This window comes from Primulina huaijiensis, chromosome 18, assembly GCF_012295235.1.
Source record: "Primulina huaijiensis isolate GDHJ02 chromosome 18, ASM1229523v2, whole genome shotgun sequence".
Classification (NCBI taxonomy): Eukaryota; Viridiplantae; Streptophyta; class Magnoliopsida; order Lamiales; family Gesneriaceae; genus Primulina; species Primulina huaijiensis.
Window position 1 is genome coordinate 1181644 of NC_133323.1, and position 21973 is coordinate 1203616.

The 21973-nt window shown below is 35.3% G+C and overlaps 4 protein-coding genes and 1 long non-coding RNA gene across 5 annotated transcripts; 4 read left to right on the forward strand and 1 right to left on the reverse strand.

The window, feature by feature from the left end:
* LOC140965027 (homeobox-leucine zipper protein ATHB-40-like) lies at window positions 1-1702 on the forward strand. The gene is made up of 3 exons (XM_073425064.1): window positions 1-214; window positions 322-665; window positions 1311-1702. The coding sequence occupies exons 1-3, from the start codon at window positions 127-129 to the stop codon at window positions 1521-1523; spliced, it is 645 nt and encodes a 214-aa protein (XP_073281165.1). The 5' UTR covers window positions 1-126; the 3' UTR covers window positions 1524-1702.
* Window positions 1703-3210: 1508 nt separating this feature from the next.
* On the forward strand, window positions 3211-7754 carry LOC140965088 (serine/threonine/tyrosine-protein kinase HT1-like). The gene is made up of 6 exons (XM_073425139.1): window positions 3211-3459; window positions 5417-5549; window positions 6221-6416; window positions 6603-6724; window positions 6823-6978; window positions 7262-7754. The coding sequence occupies exons 1-6, from the start codon at window positions 3278-3280 to the stop codon at window positions 7574-7576; spliced, it is 1104 nt and encodes a 367-aa protein (XP_073281240.1). The 5' UTR covers window positions 3211-3277; the 3' UTR covers window positions 7577-7754.
* A 1236-nt stretch (window positions 7755-8990) lies between these two features.
* Window positions 8991-15313, forward strand: LOC140964049 (G-box-binding factor 1). The gene is made up of 12 exons (XM_073423541.1): window positions 8991-9498; window positions 10692-10836; window positions 10976-11023; window positions 11142-11228; window positions 11330-11419; window positions 11578-11753; window positions 11873-11930; window positions 12087-12135; window positions 12251-12465; window positions 13658-13735; window positions 14541-14666; window positions 14976-15313. The coding sequence occupies exons 2-12, from the start codon at window positions 10777-10779 to the stop codon at window positions 15039-15041; spliced, it is 1053 nt and encodes a 350-aa protein (XP_073279642.1). The 5' UTR covers window positions 8991-9498; window positions 10692-10776; the 3' UTR covers window positions 15042-15313.
* On the reverse strand, window positions 9374-10675 carry LOC140964050 (uncharacterized). Its single transcript, XR_012172807.1, has 2 exons — window positions 9572-10675; window positions 9374-9517 (listed from the first exon to the last, which is right to left on the reverse strand). It is a non-coding gene; the product is annotated as an uncharacterized lncRNA (long non-coding RNA).
* Window positions 15314-19395: 4082 nt separating the features above from the next.
* On the forward strand, window positions 19396-21368 carry LOC140964048 (probable polyol transporter 6). Its single transcript, XM_073423540.1, has 2 exons — window positions 19396-19662; window positions 19868-21368. The coding sequence occupies exons 1-2, from the start codon at window positions 19557-19559 to the stop codon at window positions 21268-21270; spliced, it is 1509 nt and encodes a 502-aa protein (XP_073279641.1). The 5' UTR covers window positions 19396-19556; the 3' UTR covers window positions 21271-21368.
* The last annotated feature ends 605 nt before the right edge of the window (window positions 21369-21973 follow it).

Genomic DNA, 21973 nt, shown 5'->3' on the forward strand with positions numbered 1-21973 from the left:
TCGATTTGTTGATTACATAAGATAGCAACTTTCTTGCTTCCTATTCACTCCCGAGTTGTAAAGTCTAAACAGTGACTGTTGATTAATCCCTATTCACAGCACCGAGAGAGAAAAAAGAGAAGAAACATGGACCGCCATCAACTCGATGATCCTATGGTACTCATTTCTCAGTACTATCCGTCTGAAACATACGGCCAATTTGTACCACAACAAGGTTAGTTAATTTGTATACCATGAATCTGGGCTAGCCAGGTCTATGGAAAAAGGGTAAATCTGACATGCATGCATATGGGTTTGTTCCTAAATATAGAAACTTTTCAGGTGTGTATTTAGGGGGAGCTGCGAGCTGCACGAAGCCGCGGCGGAGAAGAAAGAAGAACAAAGGCGACGAGGGCGGTCATGGTGGGGTGATGGCGATGAGGAAGAGGAAGCTGAGTGAAGAGCAGATGAGCATGTTGGAGCAGAGTTTTGGGAGTGAGCATAAATTGGAGTCGGAGAGGAAGGACAGGCTGGCGGCGGAGCTGGGGCTGGACCCCCGGCAGGTGGCGGTGTGGTTCCAGAACAGGAGGGCCAGGTGGAAGAGCAAGAAGATGGAGGAGGAGTATTCCAAGCTTAAGTCTGAGCACGACGCTACCGTGATGGAGAAATGCCGCCTCGAAACTCAGGTCGGTGTTTGTTTGTTTGTGTGTGTTTTGGCTATGTTGATTTTTTCTTGATCAAACAAACAATTTATAGCATTAATCTGATCCAAACCCGTAATAATTTTGCGAAATAATGAAATACTAACTTGATATAATTTCAATCGACTCTCCAAGTTTATTAATAAAATTGACGAGATTGTGTTACTAAGATTTTCTCAGAGGAAACAAAGAACATAGAAATTAGCATCATATATATGGAAATGCATGTCCGGAAAATTAAAGACATACATGTATGGGGAACCCCAAAATCCAGTCACAGTCGATGCAAATTCCGTACGTTTTCTATTAAATTACGATGGATGGTGGTGTAGCACGGTAGATGAGATCCTACCTATGTGGACACTACCTTCACTTCATTTCAACAGGTAAGATCTTGCCACACATACAATTTCAAAAAAAAAAAATGAGTCCTATATATGCATGGACAAATCTTGGTCATCCATCCTATCATGGGGCAATGACCACATGGATAAGATGAAATAAACATAGCCAATGCCACCCACTTCTTGTCTCCACGCATTACACTTTTACACATTGTAAGTAGGCCGCCCGAAAGACCAATATTCGTTTCCAATCGAAATTTTGAACCAAACCTTACTTATGGTACAGCTTCTGAAGCTAACGGAACAACTCCAAGAAGCGGAGAAGGAGATCCAGAGACTATCCGAGCGTTGTGATGGGTTTTCAAGCAACAGTCCATGCTCATCCTTCTCCATCGACGCCGTTAACGACCCACCATTCCTCGGCGAATTCGACTTCCAAGATTTAAACAGCAACGAGTTCTACGTGCTAGATGTATGGAATAATCCCTATTATATGTAAGTTATTATAACTACATAGCTAATCGACTAGGCATATAAATAAATTCTATTTGCAAATATTCATGTCTATATTTAATGTGTTCGAATAATAATTAGCATATACAGAGAGTATAATCCCGAGTAGCTCGTTGTACAAAATATGGCTATAGATTTATTGTGTTAGGGACTAAACGTGTAAGCAATTATAAACTGTTTTGTTTTTTGTCTTCCTTAGTTTCAGGTAAGTGTCTCAAATCTTTAGTACCAAATAGTAATTAGGCAGTATATATTATTGTCATCGATGTAACCTGCTTTTTGACTAATGTATATTGATTAGGTTGTCGTATATTATGTGTTTATTCCCTCTCTCACTTGTCTTAAATGTAATATAAATAAATAAATTTATAAGGACGTGCAAATAGTTAATATTCTCTTTGATATCGAGCCGAAAATGGACTACTTTGGAGCAAATAACTTTCCTAAAATTTCAAAAGTATTTCACTGTTAAATCCTTTAAGAATATTTTGTAGCACACTAATATCGAACAAATTATCGTATACTATTTTATTAGTTATGTAATATACACATCGTTTGATTCGTGAGATGAGAATTTGGATGATAAATTGAAAGATAAAAATAAAATAATTATTTTTAACTCTAATTATTATAATATACGAGTCACACTCGGGATCTTTCCCACCAAATGGTGTTATCATATGAGTATTATAAATTATTCTGTTTAAATTTTTATCGTTAACAAATTAATTCAGTTAAACCAATAAGAAGCTTGACACTGCTGCCTGATATAATAAATCACTTATTTTAAATATAATATCGTTTTTTAAATAAAATCTCTTATTTTGCTGTTGAAACAATCCTCTTCCCATCTCTTAGATAGAAATTAGAATATGAGAGAGTCATATAAAAAAGAAAACAAGACTCTTTTCAAAGAGAAAAAAATATAATAATATGATTAAGCAAATACTAGATGTGGGCAAATGGGAATTAGCCAAACGATTAAGAGATATTTTAGGGCCTAGAAAAAGCATCAATCTGGGCCTGGATAGAACCCAAATTAAAATCATTTTCTTACTCATGTAACCCAAACATAAGGCCCAACCTACTGCTTTTTATCTCTGAAGGCCCCAAAATCGAATGACGAGTCACAAATTTACCAAAAATGAATTTCTATGGTATTAATTTACTAAATAAAGGATCTTTAATTGTGGTGTGTCTGTGTGATTCGATCTTTGAATTATTTACTTTTTCTTTTAAGTAGCAATAGAAAAAACACGTTGCCAAGGAACATGTCGTTTTGGAGAGGTGCTCATGGATTTGCATAGCAAGAATGGATTTTGGAGATCGATGTTGCTACCGTTGTGCAGACAGTGGATACTGAAGCTCCTCGGTTCAACCTATATGGTCCCTCGTGTGTTGGCTAAGCATGCTCTAATGTTCAGTGTTGGTTGGGTCATTTTGTGAAAAATGATGTAAATTTCATCAATATGCAATCTGTTTCTTTCTTAAAAAATATATATAGCCTATTGGTTTATAAATAATATATGTCAAGGATAAAATTGAAATATCAGTATATCATATAATTAGAAGGGGAATCATAAATCAGTGAGGATTGAAAGAAACGAATAATTTACTAAACTTGAAAGGTTTTTTCCCTCTTATTTCCATTTAAATACCCCCAAAACACATACCTCCAACACACACTACTTCCTTCCTTCTCTTCTCACCCTCTGATGCATCAGTGGGTTTATTAGTCAAATGTCTGATGAAATTAAACCCTCTGAAATCTCCTTGTCTACCATTCATGGAGTAAATTCTGGTGACGGAATGGGTTCCAATAGTTTGGTCAGTGTTGATAAGAACCTTCTGATAGATGCTAACCAGCTTTCTGTAGGAGGAGTGATCTCTGATGGGACTAATTCCACCGTCTACGAGGGATTGTGAGTGCCTTTCTTCGCTTAGAAAAAACCCATCTTTATGGCTCCATTTTGTTAACAATCTTGATCTTCGTGATTTTGTTGTTTTCTTGAATTTTAATGCATGCCAGAGTTTTCTTGCGACCTTTACTTTCTTTCTTTCTATCTTTATCTTTTTCCCCTTCGATTTAACGTGTTCCCTGTTGGGCGCATTGGGGCGGTATCTGTGAGAATTCTTCTGGTTTCACCATTGGCAAATTTTCATGTTATTATTTAAATAATCTCTTTCCCCATTTAACTGTTGAGGATTGTGATCTTTTGTCATTTGGTTTTAGATGTTGAAAACCGGCCTACTTCTCTATGCAGAAAAACCTGTTCATAGATGGATACAGTTTTATTTTTCCCTCTTGCTAGATTTGGAATCTATTATGTAAATTATCTAATCAACAGTATATGTCCTTGTTAATTTGACTAGAAACATTCTAGGTTTTTGGTGGAGATGTAATTCTAGGATTGAGAAATCAAGAAAGTAATGTTAGGTGCATGCCATTACAATGCCCAATGACGTAAGGGAAAACGCCCAACTTGTCATACTTGTTCTCAAGTTAATGACGTAGAACAAAGAAAAAAATTTGTAGCATGCGATGCGAGTTGACACGAAGTAACCAAGTGTCATCTGCGAGGGTGTTCCAAAAGGAGAATATGTGCACATGTTCACGGTCTTAATTGACTCTCTTGGATCTTAATAGAACTCGCATGAGTGGTATGAAACAAACATTGCATATTAGTTTTACTGAGTCAAGTAATCTGGAAATCTTACGAGATCTTAGCTATTCGTATTAGATTACTTTCGTATACGTGTAATCTTTCCTATTTATCAGTACAATATCTTCGCGGATGTTGGGACTAAGATTTGTGTAACATATAAATATTATGTGTATTAAGTCTTGTTGACTTGACCGACTCATGATATTCAAACAAATAAACTCAAAAGCCCCTCGATGACCGAGAGTAGACAAAAAGGTGTAATGTGCTTTGTACCTTTCTATTTGTGATAGATTATGCTTTTATGCAACCTACTTCCATGGATTAATGAAGCATTTGTGGTCTTTTTAACTAATCCGTGAAATGCCTGATAGTCCGGCACTCCGGCTTGAAAGATATAAGAATTAAATGCTTCGTCGATCTGGTGTAGATTTTTGACTGAGACATGCTACGCATTTTCCTTGTTTCCATTTAATATTTTTATCACACTATGAGATGAAAGTGCTGTGAGTATGTGACTCAGCCATAAGTTGGTGGGACTAATGCATCTGCTTAAGAACTGAAAACAGTCTCCTCTTGAATATGGTAGCTTAGTTTGGTATATACTGATATATTTGTGCTTATAACAAGAAGTTATTTCAAAGTAGGCCTAGAAGTTCCAATGAGAATAAAAGCTTACTTATGTTATCTGTTGACTTAACTTTATAGAACTAAAAAGTTCATCAGCCCCAAAATTCCTCACAATACAGTAGATATCCATTGTTGCTAGTCCTAGTTTCACTGGTCTCCAGTTGATCAAGTAAATAATTATGTCTTCTACAAGGCTGAGCTTTATACATATTCGATCGTTTGCTGGAAATTCGAAGCCTCTACCAAATGTGTCTTCTCAACTTTTGCCTACAATGGACATTTGAAAAGGCTAACCTTATGGGAAAAGATGGCCAGGGTTAGTTGTTTTAAACATATTTTATTGCCGAAAAAATGCTTGCAAGGAAGCAAATATATGCCAATGCTGAATTGGTTGGACACAATCACTTTTGATTTAGTCGCAGAGTATGTTTGTGGCACACTGTATGTAGCCAGAATTTAGCTATGGTAAAGAGGAAGATAATTTAGACAATCACTATGCCTTCTAATTCTGTATCACACTATATTATTCTCTAAAGTTTTGTATTTTTAAATAGCTGAGATAATTTTCTCCCATTCTGTTTGGCAGGTACAGGTCTATTCCTGTGGCCATAAAAGTGATACAACCAGACATGGTATCAAACGTGAGGTCTGATCTACAGAAAAAATTCAGCCGGGAGGTTTCAATGCTTTCTAGAGTAAAACACGATAATATAATACAGGTATATAGATTTACACATACCAGAGCATGTATATGTTTTTTATGTACACGTCCAATCTGGTTATGTTCCTCTTTTCATTATTATAAACAAAAATATATCTTGTAACTTAATCTGTTATTTTATGCTTTACGTCAAGGGTTTGCAGTTTGCTTATCATAACTAGGATAATCTTTTATTTTCCTTATGAATCCATCTTCCTGTCTTGACAAATTAGTTCACCATATTTGTGATACCTCATTTCTTGCTGGTCATGGCTGAACTAAATGGTCTCTTAGCTGTATTATGCAAACCATTTAATGGCTCGATTTTTTGTATTTTCATATATATTATATTAGCAATATGTTACTCCTCCAGTCACAAATATATGCTTGTTTGGTTTTTAACGCCGATTAAGAATATCATTGGGAAAAACAATTATACAAACAAATTTCATATTTTATCTTTATTTAATGAGTGTTTTATTGATATATAAAAAGTTACTGTAAGTAACTACTGCTTTAGTGATAGAGGTGTATTAGCAAAAGAGTAGAATACTAGATATAGACACTTGCTTGTATATTTGGGACAAATGAAAAGGTAAATATAACTCATATATATGGGATGGATATTGTAAAACTTGAAGAATATGATGCTACGTCTCTGCTTTGTTAAAATGATTCTGTCGACAACAGTTCATTGGTGCAATTGCGGAACCAACAATGATGATAATAACTGAGCTCATGAAAGGTGGCACACTTCAGAAATATTTGTGGAGCATTCGTCCAAATTGTCCAGATCTGAAACTTTCCCTGAATTTTGCTTTAGAAATCTCCCGAGCAATGCAATATCTTCATCAAAATAGAATTATACACCGAGATTTAAAGCCAAGTAAGATTTTGTACTTGTTCATCTCAATATTTACTGCTCTACAATATCTGAGTATTAATTTATAATGTTTGAGCAGTTTTTCTATATGATTTTCATCACCTTTACAATTTCTTATTTTGTCGAGTGTAGAAGAGAACTCTTTGTGCCTTTAATTCGCCTGTAATGATCTTTCCGCTGTTCTTTTAGGCAATCTTCTTCTTACAGAAGATAAAAAAAAAATCAAGTTAGCCGATTTTGGTTTAGCTAGAGAAGAGGCTGATGATGAAATGACAACGGAGGCTGGGACGTATCGTTGGATGGCTCCTGAGGTAGTATTTCTCAAGCATGAAACCTCATCTTGTCGATGTTTTGTGATATAAATAAGTCTCACTTTTGTCTTATTTTTTTCTCTTTTGAAAAAATCTAGATGTTCAGTGTAGAAGCTCTTCGAGTGGGAGAGAAGAAATATTATGATCACAAAGTGGATGTTTATAGTTTCTCTATGATTTTGTGGGAGCTGCTCACTAACAACACTCCCTTTAAGGGCAGGAACAATGTCATGGTGGCATATGCTGCAGCAAAGGTACGTTCTTCATAATGTTGTATATATGGTTTAACTTCCATGAAAAAATAGTCAACATATTTATTTTCTTCTAGTCGTCCACTGAAAAAATGACCCGAAAAGATGGCTTGCTTTGACGAACACTACATTTCATGGCTTCTGGGAACTATTCCTATGCTGCGCTTTTCATCCTCGTGTTCTTGGTTGAAGGATAGTTGAATGTGGTTGGCTGCGCATTCATTTTAATGAATTTTGAGTATGAAATATCTACCTAATCATGGGTTTTTCCTTAAATTTATTCCAGAACCAAAGGCCAAGCATAGACAAAATTCCTGCAGGTATTGTGCCCCTCTTGCAATCATGTTGGGCGGAAAATTCAGAAGATCGGCCCGAATTTGTGCAAATCGCAGAGTTTCTTGGAAACTTTCTCAACAGCATTTGTGAATCTGCAAATATAGTGCCACCGTCCATTTTGCCGGAGGCAGAACATTCAACAAACGAGGAAGAAACCAATGATATTTCGGCCACGGATTGCTTGATGGACAGATCTAATGGAACAAAGAAGAAACTGCCAAATATCTGTCTCAGGTTCCTACGCTGTTTCGGACACTGCCTGTAGCTAGGTACAATAAATGGATGCTAGTGTTGAATCTAAAACATTGTAAAATTTGATGGATAGGTCACCTTTTGTTTTTGGCTCTAGATAAATGATATTGTGTGCATAGCCGTACATAGTTATAATCAGTCAATGTACAAATCATAGAGATTAAAGAAGAGACAAAGTTCCATTACTCCATGAGAACAAAATTTACTTGTCATTGTGATTTTATAATTCTTGTCTCTTTTGACTCATTTTAGTTTATATTCAACCGCAGAGGACATATATCCCAAAAAAAAAAAATAGCGTTAAGCATCTTCTAAAATTTCAATGATGAGAAATCTATCAAAATGTACTTGGTAGAAATTAGAATCAAATGGAGTTTCCTTGTAAAATGCTAATTTCTGGTAGTTTGTACCTCGTGACATTTAGTTGAATCCCAAGAGGTGTATTCTTTTTCCCTTAGTCTATCTATATACACCATATCAAGAATCTGGAGAAAGGAGACAACATGTGAATTGTGATTTCTTGATATAGCCTGTGTTTTCTGTTTTTCTTTGTTTGTTCATTTGACCTTTCTTTTTCTTCTTCTTTTTTCCCTTTTTTTTTTGTTTGTGCGGTTTTTTTCCCCTTTTTCATTTCACCATTTCTTTTTCATTTTGTTTTTTGTTTTTTGTTTTTTGTTTTTTGTTCTTCCCCGTTTTTGTAGTTAATAGATATTGCCTCAATCATTTGCAATTTTAATTGAAAAATAATTTTATTATAAAAAAACGTACAAACACACAACAAGTTTGGGTCGATTTTTTTAATTCTATTAATAAAATTATTTTTTGTAATGAAAAATAAATTAGAGTTTAACCTTAATTTAATTTATATAATATACTACATTAATAAACATTTGGATCAATAACCTGTTTTAGTAAATTATTATGTAAGTACTATATCTTATTGCCAAAAATTCAATAATATTAAAAAAAAATTAAGTTCTTGGTAAACTCAATTATTAGATATATTAAAATTAACAAGTGTGTTTGGTTCTTTATAAATATGAATTTTGATTTGGAATTGGATTTGGAAATTCAAGTATTTGAAATTCCATTTGGGGTTTGGTTTAAAATTTAAAAATGTATTTATTCGAATTTGGAATTTTCAAATTTGATTAAGATATCTTTAGAAATCTTATCGAATTTGATGGGATTTGGATAAAAAAGTAATTGTATGTTTTTAAAATCCAAATCATATCAAATCTTATCAAATTTGATGGGATTTGGATATACTCATCGAAATCCCATAAAATTCTAAACAAATTCAAATTCTTGTTTTGAATTACTTTGTCAAACAATAAAAATAAGATTTTGAAATCAAAATATCGTAAAATCGTCTCAAATCTTGGTTGCCAAAAAACATAAGAAGTGAGGCAGAACAGGAGTCAATTGCCCGGTCATCCCAGCATAGAATTTCCCCATTCCTATCCATTCGCTTTTCGACAGCTGTGTTCGTCTTTCTTCCTCACGTGTCACTCTCCACACCTTCTCCTCTTCCCCCCATTGGACAACCCATCAATCTAAAGTCTGGAATTTACCAAGAGATAAACTTGCCTACCAATTCCAGTAAAATCTCCAGGTCTTAAAAAAGTTCACCCTTTACCTGTTCTCGCAAGTGTTGATTGAAGTTTTGTTGTTGGAGATTAGGATAATTGGTGTGATTTTCATCTTAGTTCGGCCAATTGTTTTCTTTTGGTTTGTGTTCGGTACGACGTTGGAATTTGCACATATAAACCTGATCCTTGCTGCCGTTGGGGGGCAAGAGTTACCTGTGTTTTTGGGTTGTGGGTTTGGTACTTGGCGCTATATTTAGGATAATTTTGTTTATTGTAAGAGGAACAAACAAACACGTCCGTGCTGGACTCCTTTCCTTCCACCTCAGTCACTCTTGCGGATCGAGTCAGTTCCCTTTCTCTTTCTTCTTGCTCTCTTTCTCTCTCTCTCTAACACACACACACACACACACACACACACACACACACACAGACGCACATATTTTCCAGACACATCGATATGCTTCTTTGCCGAGTTATATACGGAACTAAGTATAAAGTTGTGGGATTTTTTACTTGTGTTGATTTGGTCTTAGGCGTTATAGTTTAAATTTGGCCCGTGATTGGAAATTTAAGTTTTTAGTGTGTAAAATAAAATCGAGGAATCGACTCAGTGAGGCATAATCGAATGCTTCTGGTTTGAAGTCTTGTATTCAATTGCGTGAACGAGACTATATATTAGTTATATTTGAGGGATGCATTTGCTCCTGTTAGATGTGATACATAATCATAACCGTTTGTTTGGTTTTTTTCATGGCGTTTTTATTATAATTATTTAAAGTGGCTGTTGTTTTAACTGACTTTTGATCTGGTAAGTGAGTCTCATAAAATATATACGCTTCTTTAACAGTGGGAGGAGATTAAAATATCAGTGAAGTAAGAGTGATGCCAAAATTGGTTTGCCGTGAAATTTCGAGTAGTATTTTAGTAATTTCGGATTAATGTTTTTTTTAATGTAGCATAATGGAGACATGACAGTCACGTAGCTTATCTTACTAGTCTGGGATTATAACTTGAATGATGATGATTTTCAAAGTGATTGCCGTTGCATGCAAATATTTTATCTCTGCCTCTGGCATTTTCAACATTTTAAATATGTATGTCTAATAACTGTTTTTAAAAGAAACAAATTTTTTCATGAATAAATAAAAATTTCCGATTGTTTTTGCTCCTTGATAAATATTTTGTTGTGCTTTTCATCTGTTTCCTTTAGTGTTTAGCCGATACAAAAGTCTACTATATTTTTAAATACTTGAGCTGAAACGAATGAGGACCACAGGAAATTCTGGATGCCCATATCAATCATCTTTCAGGAGTTTTTGAGTTATAGCGTTGACTATTCATTTTAATACCGAGGATTTGTTTGTTAAATGCTAATTAATTCTGTTTATGAGCGGATCCTGTCAAATGATACGTACATAACTGGATTTCGTTCTTCTAGGCCCTAAGTTTCCTTTCAGTACATAAGCATTAAAAACTTTTTCTAAATTAGACTAGAATGGACTTTTGACGTTTTTGCATTCATTGTGATATTATCAGGTGACTAGATTTTGTTTATTAATACAAAAATCTTGTACTGCATTGTCCCACAAGAGTGGGCGAGAAACTGCATTCAGCTTCTCTAATGGAGGCTGGGGACGGGGGCACTCCAACAAAGTCTTCCAAACCTACTTCCTCACCACAGGTACACCTTTTGTTATCTATGTATTTTCATTTGCCAATTGACTACGTTTGTGGGTATATAATTCTGTTTGAATTTGTCTACTTTGTCTCTGCTAACTAACATTCCTGGTCCTTTTCCCTGTTCAATTGTGAAATTACAGGAAGCGCCAGCCACTCCTTCATATCCTGATTGGTCAAGCTCTATACAGGTTTTTATATGTTTTCTTTCAGCTTTCATTTGTCGTGGAGTGTTGACGGACACAAATATAAAATATGGCATCTGATGGGAATACTATTACTAATCAAACAACGCATCTTGTTTCCTAGGCTTTTTACGGTGCTGGTGCAACTCCGCCATTTTTTGCTTCAACTGTTGCTTCTCATACTCCCCATCCCTACATGTGGGGGGGCCAGGTGATTCTTTTTAATTGTGTTCTGTATCTATAAAATGTGAAATACAGATTGAGTTTCCTTGCAGACAAGTCTTATGATGAACTGTTTTAAATACTTTTCAGCATCCTCTCATGCCACCATATGGGACCCCAGTTCCATATCCAGCTTTGTATCCACCTGCAGGAGTCTATACCCATCCCAATATGGCAGCGGTAATATTTGGTTGTTTAAATTAACTCATAATCCCAAGGAATTTTGTCCCTGATTTGAGGTTCGCAGGGGCGTGCTGTTTTTAACCTGATACATTGTATCCAAAGGTGTTTCTGAAGTTTTACTTTTATTGTTGCTGCTTGTCGTATTCCCTTTACAGACTCCAGGAACAGTACCCGGAACTGCAGAATTTGATGGCAAAGCCACTGAGGGGAAAGACCGTGTTTCTGGTAAAAAAGCAAAGGGTGCATCCGGTAATCAGGTTTTGGTGGGTGGCGGGTCAAAAGATGGCGGAAAAGCAGCTTCAGGATCTGGAAATGATGTTGGTGCACAAAGGTGGCTTGTGATAGATTTAATGCTAGAGTTGCTTTCTAGTTTTGATGGTTCATTTGAGATTGATGCCTATAATTACTGCTTCTGTTCACATATTTAAATGTTTGTTTGCTTATGAGCAGTGCTGAAAGCGGGAGTGAAGATTCTTCAGATGCTAGTGATGATGATGATAATAATCAGGCAATTTTCTCAGCTTTAATGGCATGCAAACTTTTATCCTGCTACTGCAATACTCACTTTTAGAGTGTTGAATACCTCAAAACTTTTTACCATATACTGAAGCAAGTTGATGGTTATGATACTTGGTGTTGAAGTAAATTTGATTATGATTTATAGGAATTTTCTGCGACCAGGAAAGGAAGTTTTGACCAGATGCTTGCTGAAGGTAAATTTTGTGGGATCCCATTGTACATTTTATTTTAGTCCCAGTTGACAAGACTGTTTATTGAAATACATTTTATCTTAGTCTCAGTTGACAAGACTGTTTATTGAAATATCAGGGGCAAATGTACGGAACAATGCCGTTCCAGCCAATTACCACACTACCATACCTGGCAATCCTGTTGTCTCTATGCCTGCAACTAATCTGAACATTGGCATGGATTTGTGGAATGCATCGCCTGCTGGTTCTGGCCCTATGAAATTTCGTCCCAATCCACCTGGTGTGTCTCCCTCTGTAGCTCCATCTGGGATGATGAATGATCAGCGGGTTCAGGTATTTATATCATTTTGTGTTTTTCAGTGCCATGGTTGATTCCATTTTATCCAGTTTTGCGTTAGTCTATATTTCCTTAATTGACTATAGTTGAGTTTTCTATCATCTTTACACTCTTTCATGTCAGGAAAAACTTCTTCACTGTTTGAACAAAGCAGATAACCTGTTCATGTTAGGGATGGATAAGTCGAAGGTCTGTAAAATATGTATGACGACTTACATAATCTAAGTATGAGTGCAATATTATATTTTTGAAGTTATTACGGGGCCATAATAAATGAGAAAGTTGGGTGCTGGGGGACCATGAAATTTGAATTATCTTTGAATGGATGCTCGAGAGTGGATCTGTAATTTCTTGTAACCGCAGAAGGAGAGATGTAAGTCAGGATCCTGCATTGTGCACCTAAGTCACGTGGTTGGTTGGGTAAAATATTTGTTTTTGAAAGTAATCTAGCTTCGGTGCTTGAATTTGAAGTTTTATCACAACCAAAGGGTGATTTGCTACCATGGTCACTGAGTGAAGTTTTGATAACTGGAAACACTCGTGCAGTTGCTTGTTCATATGGCTTATCTCCTTGGTGGATATAGCTAAAGAGGGCAGCCCATAGAGAAAACTAGAGCACCGATAAAAGACTTATTTTATTCCTTGGTAAAGTGATACAATAAATAGGAAATAAAAAGAGTAATTTATGGAATAAATTTTTACTTAATAAAATCATATATAAATGGAAAGAACTCTATTGCTCCTATTTTATTGCAATTCCTTAAAATAAAGAAAAAATCCTTCAAATCTTGACTGTGGAACTATTATTTTATAAGTTATATGCATGTGAGTTAAAGGGGAAAACTTTTGTACATCACGTGTAGGTTTGCAGTTGTAACTAATTACTTCAGGAGAAATGGATTTAGTTTCTTTCCTGGATTATCTGAGCAATAAATAAATAGCAAGAAAGTTCTCGCCATTTTAAAAAGCCTTGTTGTGAACAGATTTTTGGCACATTGTTGTAGACAGATTTAGACTTGCTGAAATGGTGGAATCTCTTCGTTCACCAAACAAGGAAGGGTTGGGAATCTTAAAATGGAGGAGATCATTAATTTATCCCATGCCTGATTGGATATGTTTTTTTCTCACAAATGAAGCAACGAATTTAATTTAGTGGTGAACTATAGAGCCTTGACATTAGTTTTACAGGACGAACGTGAGTTTAAAAGACAAAAGAGAAAGCAATCCAACCGTGAGTCTGCTCGGAGATCGAGATTACGGAAGCAGGTGTGATGCATTTTCTATTGCTGTGTTTGTCTTCAATTTACGCTAATATCGGCCTTATTGCAAATACATTTAATTGAAGTTCTGAAAAAGAATTTAAAATTAAAAGGGGTTTGAGAAAATTGCTTAAATAAAGATGGCTAAATAATTTATTTCAAAGAACCATTTATTTGTTGTTTTTCCTAATAGATTCACTTCTCGATCTTCAAAAGTTATGGATTCTGGGCATTTGTGTGTCAAAGTGGCCTCACACCTTCCACCTAGATTATGGCATTTTAGGGCGATCGAATATTTTACTTCCCTTTCTAGATTTATGTTTTGCACAAAATGAACATATCATATGTAAAATGGGTATCTATTGTTTTACCAAAAGTACTAGGTAATATTTTATATCGCATGCTAGCCCCAAGCATCATATTTCAATTCTTTTCACAGCGGCCAAAAGTTATAGCTTGCGGTGACAAGTCAACTAATTTTTTTAAAATTGTACAGTAGTCCAAAAGCCATTCCTGCTAGACTTGATTACTGCTCTCCAACATCATGTTGTGTTGTGTCTCTAGATTGAATGGTGATTCTTTTGAAGGGACGAATAACGAGGCAAATGATGCTATGTTGAAGCGTATTATTTATGAGGCTGTGTTGAACTCTAATTATATTAATTAGATGACTGTCTTTTTTGTGCTCACATAATCCAGGGTGGGGGTTGGAATGCACGATCTCTACGCATGTTTGGCCTCCTTTTATGTGAATAAGTCCTGTCATCTTGTGTAAATGTTCTTTAATGTTTCAATTTTCTCATTCCTCTCAGGCCGAGTGTGAAGAGCTACAGCAGAGGGTGGAAACTTTAAGTAATGAGAACCGTACCCTCAGAGATGAATTGCAAAGGCTTTCAGAAGAATGCGAGAAACTCACATCTGAGAATAACGCCATAAAGGTTTTTCTGATGACTCCTCTTTTTTCTGATATGCGAACCCAAATTTTTTTCTGAATGGGCAATGGAACAAGGCATTTTTCTTAAAATTACATTGATGGTTGGTTGAACATGGCTTATAGGGCGTCTATATAAAAAGTTTGGAACATATATTTTTCTAATTATCATATCCTAATGTAAAACTGCTTTAATTTAGCGAGTTCACAGCATAATGAAGTGCTCCTGTTACCAAAATTGTCCATAGCACGATCAACTTTTCGGTCTTCTCGAATACTTAATGTTAAATTATGCGTTTTTTTGCTCTTGAAACAGGGCGAGCTAACAAGCTTGCGTGGTGAAGATGCCATATCTAACATTGAGAATGGTAACCCCGCGTAACGTTCTGAGTCCCGTGGGGACGAAGGTAACCGTTAGATCATGCCTGTGGAGAGTCCATTTTGTCATACTTGCAGCCGACAAGACCACGTTGTGAGTACTTTCTAGGTCCATTGAAGTTATATACTCTTACACCGTTCATCCATATTTAATATCATACTGTAACAATTTTAGCCAACACCTTCCACATCCTAATTCTTACATCTAAAAGTAGTTTATCAGCATGATTGTTTTTTTTGTCCGTCCAATGATTTCTTGCTTTGTTTACCTTTTAACTTGTTGGCGTGCAAGCTTTCGTTTATGCCATTTTATCAGTAGGTATTCGGTACCGTTTGAAAACTATTATTTTCTCAATTGCAAAACTAAGGAAAACATTAGCAAGATTATTCCTAAAAAGGTTTTAGTTGGTGTATATTTCGCTAAATGGTTTGAATTCGAATTCTAATTGAAAAGGTCAAATTAGTGTAGATTCGGATGGAGTATCTCACCTTGCGATGATGTCAAATATTAGTTATTCGATCATAATATATATGTCATCTTTCATAAAAATATTAGGATCTCACATGTTATCATAGTATTGGAATAGGGAGAGAAAAACTCTGGGTTAGTCTACATTACACTTAGAGTGTTTCTCCTCTTATTCTGACATGGACTCACATTTTTATGAAAGTTGGTATATATATGATGATCAAAAGGTTAACTTTTGATTATATCGTATGAGATAAATATTCCAGGTGTATCATAAAATAATCCGAAAAAACTCTAGTGTGACATAGACTAACTTCAAACTACGGAATAACAAGGTCATGTTTTTGCCTAGGGATTATGACTATAATATTATTATATTATATATTCGATAAAGCAACAGCACCGTTACGGAATACAGCATCACAGCTACTATTTACTTGATTCCTCCATGATGATGTGGCAACAAGTGACCTGTCATGCCAGCAAAGCACCATCTCCGACTGTCTTTTGAAACCCTCCGACTTGCGCTTTTCCTAAGTAATAAACACTGCCAGAAAGTCACTTGCATCATCCACACAATATTATGAAATATATCTGCGAAACATAATAAAAAAATATTATGATGTTTTATCAAATCATCAGTCTTTCTTTCTTGACCTTCTGTTATGTTTTTTTTTTTTTTTGCGTAAAAAATTCAAAGTGAGTTTCCGCCCAAATGCTGGCGAATATAAAGCCAAGGTATACGAGGTGAACGATGTATTTTCCAAGGGGAAAGAAGACAGTAAAAAGTGGCACCAAAGCCAACTCTTATATAGGACATCAGATGCTCATTTGTATATATGGAACATTCGAACATTTCAAGTAGGGTTTGGCCGTGCTGCCTCGAAATAACAAAATCGGGACAAAGCTCATTTTAGTACCGATTGTCCAAGGCAATTCTCAATGATTCTTTGAACGGAATTTGATGGTTTCTTCTAGCATTGTTGGTGGACGGCTTGGAGAAATAGTGAGATTAGGGGAGAGAGCAAATGACGATGTGACAGCAGGTTACAGTATCATGTGAACTTGGAGTCGGATGATTTCCGTCTCTTTTTAACGGCAAGCTCACGGGAGGGGCCATTTTGCCCCATATTTAAATTGTACAAGGGACTATTTTGGCACATGAAAAAGAAGAGGGATTAATATTATGAAGAATTGCCTTACTTAAACAATAGGCACTAAAATGGGCTTTATCCCAACAAGGCCCAACTGTTGTAACTCTGCCCATCCCCAGCCCGTTTTATAACATTATTGAAACATGTGAAATAATAATTTATTAATTTAAAAAATCGCTAATAATTTCGCCAAACAATGACTCGACGACTGTAGCTGACTCGTGACACATTCGTCTTACACGTCTCCGTCCAAGAGTCAACTTCTAGGGCTTTAGATCTGTGTATTATACTAAATTGACAAAAAAAAAATTTAAACTTTAAGACTTTCATGTATTGGGAATAAAATTTTAGGTAGATGGATAAAAAATTCAAAAAAATTTGATTATAACAATAAAATAATAGATCAAATTTTATATTTTTATTCATACATTAATTACATAAAGTAAATAGATTTCAAATAAAAGTGAATTTTAAATTCATAATAAATAACATTAATTAAACACTATGTAAATATACAAGACGTGAGTTTGAAATTTATGACTATATATATTTGAAATTCATTAATCATAATACAACGTTATATTTATTTTAAGTGATGATAATTACTCTACCATTATCTAAGACCATTTCGTATTTAATGAAATATATTTTATGTAATTCGAAAAATTTAGTTTATTTGTTATCTTCTTTGACTCATTTAAAACACGGGGGACGAGTACAAATTATGAAGGTTTATTGAAAAAAAAATGGCGCTAAAAGTACTTAAAAAAAATTAACATAAAGGTCTATATATTTTGTGATTACGGTATTGTATGGGATGCTTGGTAGGGCATTATGTTCTTATATTTTTGTTGGAGGAATAGGGCGTCAAGTTTTTGGGCCATTATTATTATAATAGTAAGTATATATGAGAGTAGTCGACTCTACTTATATTTACAATAATAACTAATATTTTTGACATAAAAAATAATTTTTTTCACGAATAAATTAAATAAGAGATAGTCTCACAAAAGTTTTTGTGAATCACTTTAGTCGTTTTATAAATTTAATGTTTGTTTTTTTTCCTATCTCTAACTTATGAAAAATGTATTTTAATCATGAAACTTTGTTTTCCATAATACTTCATTTCCCCAACTCCACTTTCAATCACACTATATTTTTTTTATGGAACTTTCAAGCACACTTTCAAATTTCAAAGTTTTTTAAATATATTTAACAGATGCCGATCTGGTTCCAAAAAGTTCATCTTCATAGGAATATGCTAACAAGAAGAATACAAATTCACAGTCGAAAGCACGTGCAATGCAAACCCATCTGGTTTATAATGATGCATGTGGCCAGGTACTTATTTAACATCCTCACTTAATTAAGAACTAGCTTAATTACATCACCTAATCATAAATCGTAGGGTCCACATGACACATACACATTACGTTAATACATCTATTTTCCCACATTCATTTTAACATTAACACTCATTATTTGTAGGTCCCGTTGTCCACTCATTCATCTTATTCTTACTTTAAATTAAATAAATTCAATTTCAAATTTTTTAAGAAATTTAAATTATTATTATTTTATATTAATAATAATATGTTTTTATATATTTAGTACGTAAAATAATTTAATTTTATGAGTGTCACTTATTTAAAATTAAAAATTTATTATAAACCTAAAATAAAACGGTACAACATATAATAATTAATAACACTTGCATAAAAATAAAAGAAAATAAATTAAACTTAAGAGAAGATGCAAAATACTAATTCAAGGATTGTTGTTGTATTGTGACCAAATATGTTCAACTAAGTCGGCACGAAGTTGGTGATTCCAACGACTACTTTAAACCAATACATTAAATAAGGCAACAACGTTTAGCGACGGTTTGTGGAAATCTGTCGCAAATAGCGACGGTTTTTTCAAAACCATCGCTAAATGTCCAATTTTATTAAAAAAAAAAATCGGACAGAGGGGCGTTCATAAAATATAAAATATAATTAAAATAATTCAAAACACGTGGGGCCCGTGTGTCAGCAAATCAGCGACGTTTTTAATTGTCCAATTTTTAAAAAAAAATAAACTGATACAGGGGCGTTCAATTCTCCTAACGCCCACTCACAATGGAGAGGGGTGTTAAATGGGTGTTGTGCCCTTAGTATACTATGTCGATTGTTTGGACTGCTAGAAATATAATCAGCTTGCTGTTTAATTAAGAATCTACGCCTCTTTAATAGCCGATTCTTAATTGATTTAGTGAAGATCATAATAAATTTACATTAAAACGCAGAATCTTCTTTTTAATCTTCAAGATTATTTTTATTTATGTTTTAAATTTTTTAGATATATGTAGCATGCAAGAAGAACACTAAGCATAAATTATATGTGTGGTATGTGTTGGTTAATCGAAAATTCATTTTAAAAAATTGATAGTTGACTTTTTTGAATGCATCCAAATCCTATACACAGTTATCTATATTCATTCATTATCTGTATGCTTGCAAATTAAAAAGCCTTTTTCGTTCTTGATTCTGTCTTTTTATCTTCTTCCTTAGCCTCCTAGCTATATCAAGAGTCCCAAGTCAGATGCAATCTCAAGCACGCGTTTAATCCGGGAAAAGTTATTTGGACCGGATTCTTATCCACTTGTTGTCAGACTTTTGGATAAAAATTAATAAACAGCTATAATTATGGAACCAACAGATTACAGCATTTTTATACATGGTATATANTTACCTTTTTTTTTATTTGAAGATCCTTTCAGAAAAGCTCTCAAGAAAACAAGAGAGAAAAAACCACATTGCATATTTGGTTTTTATTAAAGCGTTTACTTCGTGAGTTTGTTTTTGTATGCACAAAAGCCCATTTTTCTTTTGTAGAAACCCCCGTGCATGTAACAATGGAGGCTGGTGCGACGATTAAAGCCCATGGCGAGAGAAAGCTTAACAAATATGCATGTGCTTGTGCAGTGGTTGGCTCCATGATATCGATAATCTTTGGCTATGGTGATTTTCTGTCTATTTTATCTATTGGCATGAGGAAACAACGCTTGTTGTTTATGTTTTGTTATTTTGCATTGTTTTAGGATCTTAAAAACATTACGTGAATAAAAGATGTCCAGATGTCCTTTATTAATTTCCTGATGAATTGTTCTGGATTCAATCGGAGTCCGTTTGACACATCTCTCATGTTTTCTGGGATATTTTGCAGATACTGGAGTCATGAGTGGAGCCATGATTTTCATCAAGGAAGAATTCACAATCAAGGAAGGTCAACTGGAAGTACTCGCGGGGATCTTGAACCTGTGCGCGCTTGTGGGATCTCTCTGCGCCGGAAGAACCTCCGATTACATCGGCAGACGTTACACAATAGTCCTGGCCTCCATAATCTTCATGCTCGGTTCCATTCTTATGGGCTATTCGCCAAATTACGGAGTTCTTCTCGCGGGAAGGTGCATAGCTGGAGTTGGCGTCGGCTTCGCCTTGATGATTGCTCCTGTATACGCCGCCGAGATTTCTTCAGCGAACACTCGTGGGTTTCTCTCCTCTTTACCGGAAATCGGCATCAGTACAGGGATCTTGCTCGGTTATATCTCAAACAACGTGTTCGCAAGACTGAGTCTGAAGCTCGGTTGGAGAATAATGCTCGGAATTGCAGCACTCCCTTCTCTTTTTCTGGCAATCGGGATCCTCAAGATGCCCGAATCCCCCCGGTGGCTCATTATGCAAGGCAGATTGGGGGAAGCCAAGAAAATCATGTACAAAGTGTGTGATGACAGTGAAGAAGCTGAGGAGAGATTAAAAGACATCAAAAAAGCAGCAGGGATTGACGAAAATTGCACCGATGAAACTGTAATAGTCCCGAAATCAAAAACTGCGCAAGGCGAAGCTGGTGTGTGGAAGGAATTGCTATTCAAACCGACCCCAACTGTGCGGAGGATGCTAATCGCCGGTGTTGGGATCCATTTCTTCGAACACGCGACAGGGACTGAAGCTGTGATTCTATACGGCCCTAGAATCTTTAAAAAGGCAGGCGTGATGGCGAAGAGGAAGCTCCTGCTAGCCACAGTTGGAGTCGGGTTGACAAAACTGACATTCATAACAATCTCCACCTTCATAATCGACAGAGTTGGCCGGAGAAAACTTCTGTTGGTCAGCATCACCGGCATGATTGTAGCCCTTACAGGGCTTGGAACCTGTTTAACTATGGTGGAACACGCAGAAAAGAAGCTGCTGTGGGCTCTTGTACTAAGTTTAATCTTTGTGTATATGTTTATAATGTTTTTCAACATCGGTCTTTGCCCTGTTTGCTGGGTATACAGTGCTGAAATATTCCCCATGAATTTGCGGGCGGCCGGGGCCAGTGTGAGTGTGGGAATGAACAGGGTTATGAACGCCACAGTCTCGATGACATTTCTATCTCTTGCCGACGCCATAACTTATGGCGGCGCGTTCTATTTATACGCCAGTGTAGCGGTGGTGGCCTGGTTCTTCGTGTACTTCTGTTTACCAGAGACGAAGGGGCGGAGGCTGGAGGAGATGGAAGAAATATTCAGCAAAGGCGCTGTAAACTCCAAGAACGGGAACAGGCAAGTGGAGCTTGTCGATTCTTGACATAATAATTGTATCACTCCAACTTTGTATTTTAAAGAAACTAAATCTTGTTTGGTGTAATTTGACGTTAATGCATTAAAATGTGATATTGTGTCGAATTTTGTATTAAGTTTTAATCAACAAGATCAAAAAAAGTGATAAAACTTCTTAAATATGGTAGTGGCAATGTCTTCGATCATTTAGGATATCAATCACCAAAAGTACTGAATCGTCAAGTTTTTTTAGTAGTAGATAGATCGTTCGATATTCATCATATATAGATTTCCGAGCAATTTGTTTTACGAGGGACTAAGGGTACGTACGTAAATTAGATGTAGTTATTTGTCATTTCTATTAATTTTCAGACAAAAAATAAATAATTTTTTATAATTCAAAATTTAATAGGTGTCCGTGTCATCGAAGGGTATAATTTGTATTGTATACTTATTCAGATGAAATAGAAAAATATAAAATAAAGTATATATGTACGTGGATTGTTGATAACACCCCCTTTTTTTAATACGATTATAAAAAATGGAACAGAAGGATTTTTGTTTTTTGAATTATTAGTGGTCATTTTGTTTATATTTTTCGTGGATGATCACAAGTCTTGGCCCAAAAGTCAGCTAATACGATAAAGATTTCAACGCCAAAAATATTGAAATCGATTTATCATCTTGCAGAGATATTTGCTAGCTTTCAATTTCAGTTCATCTGTCACATT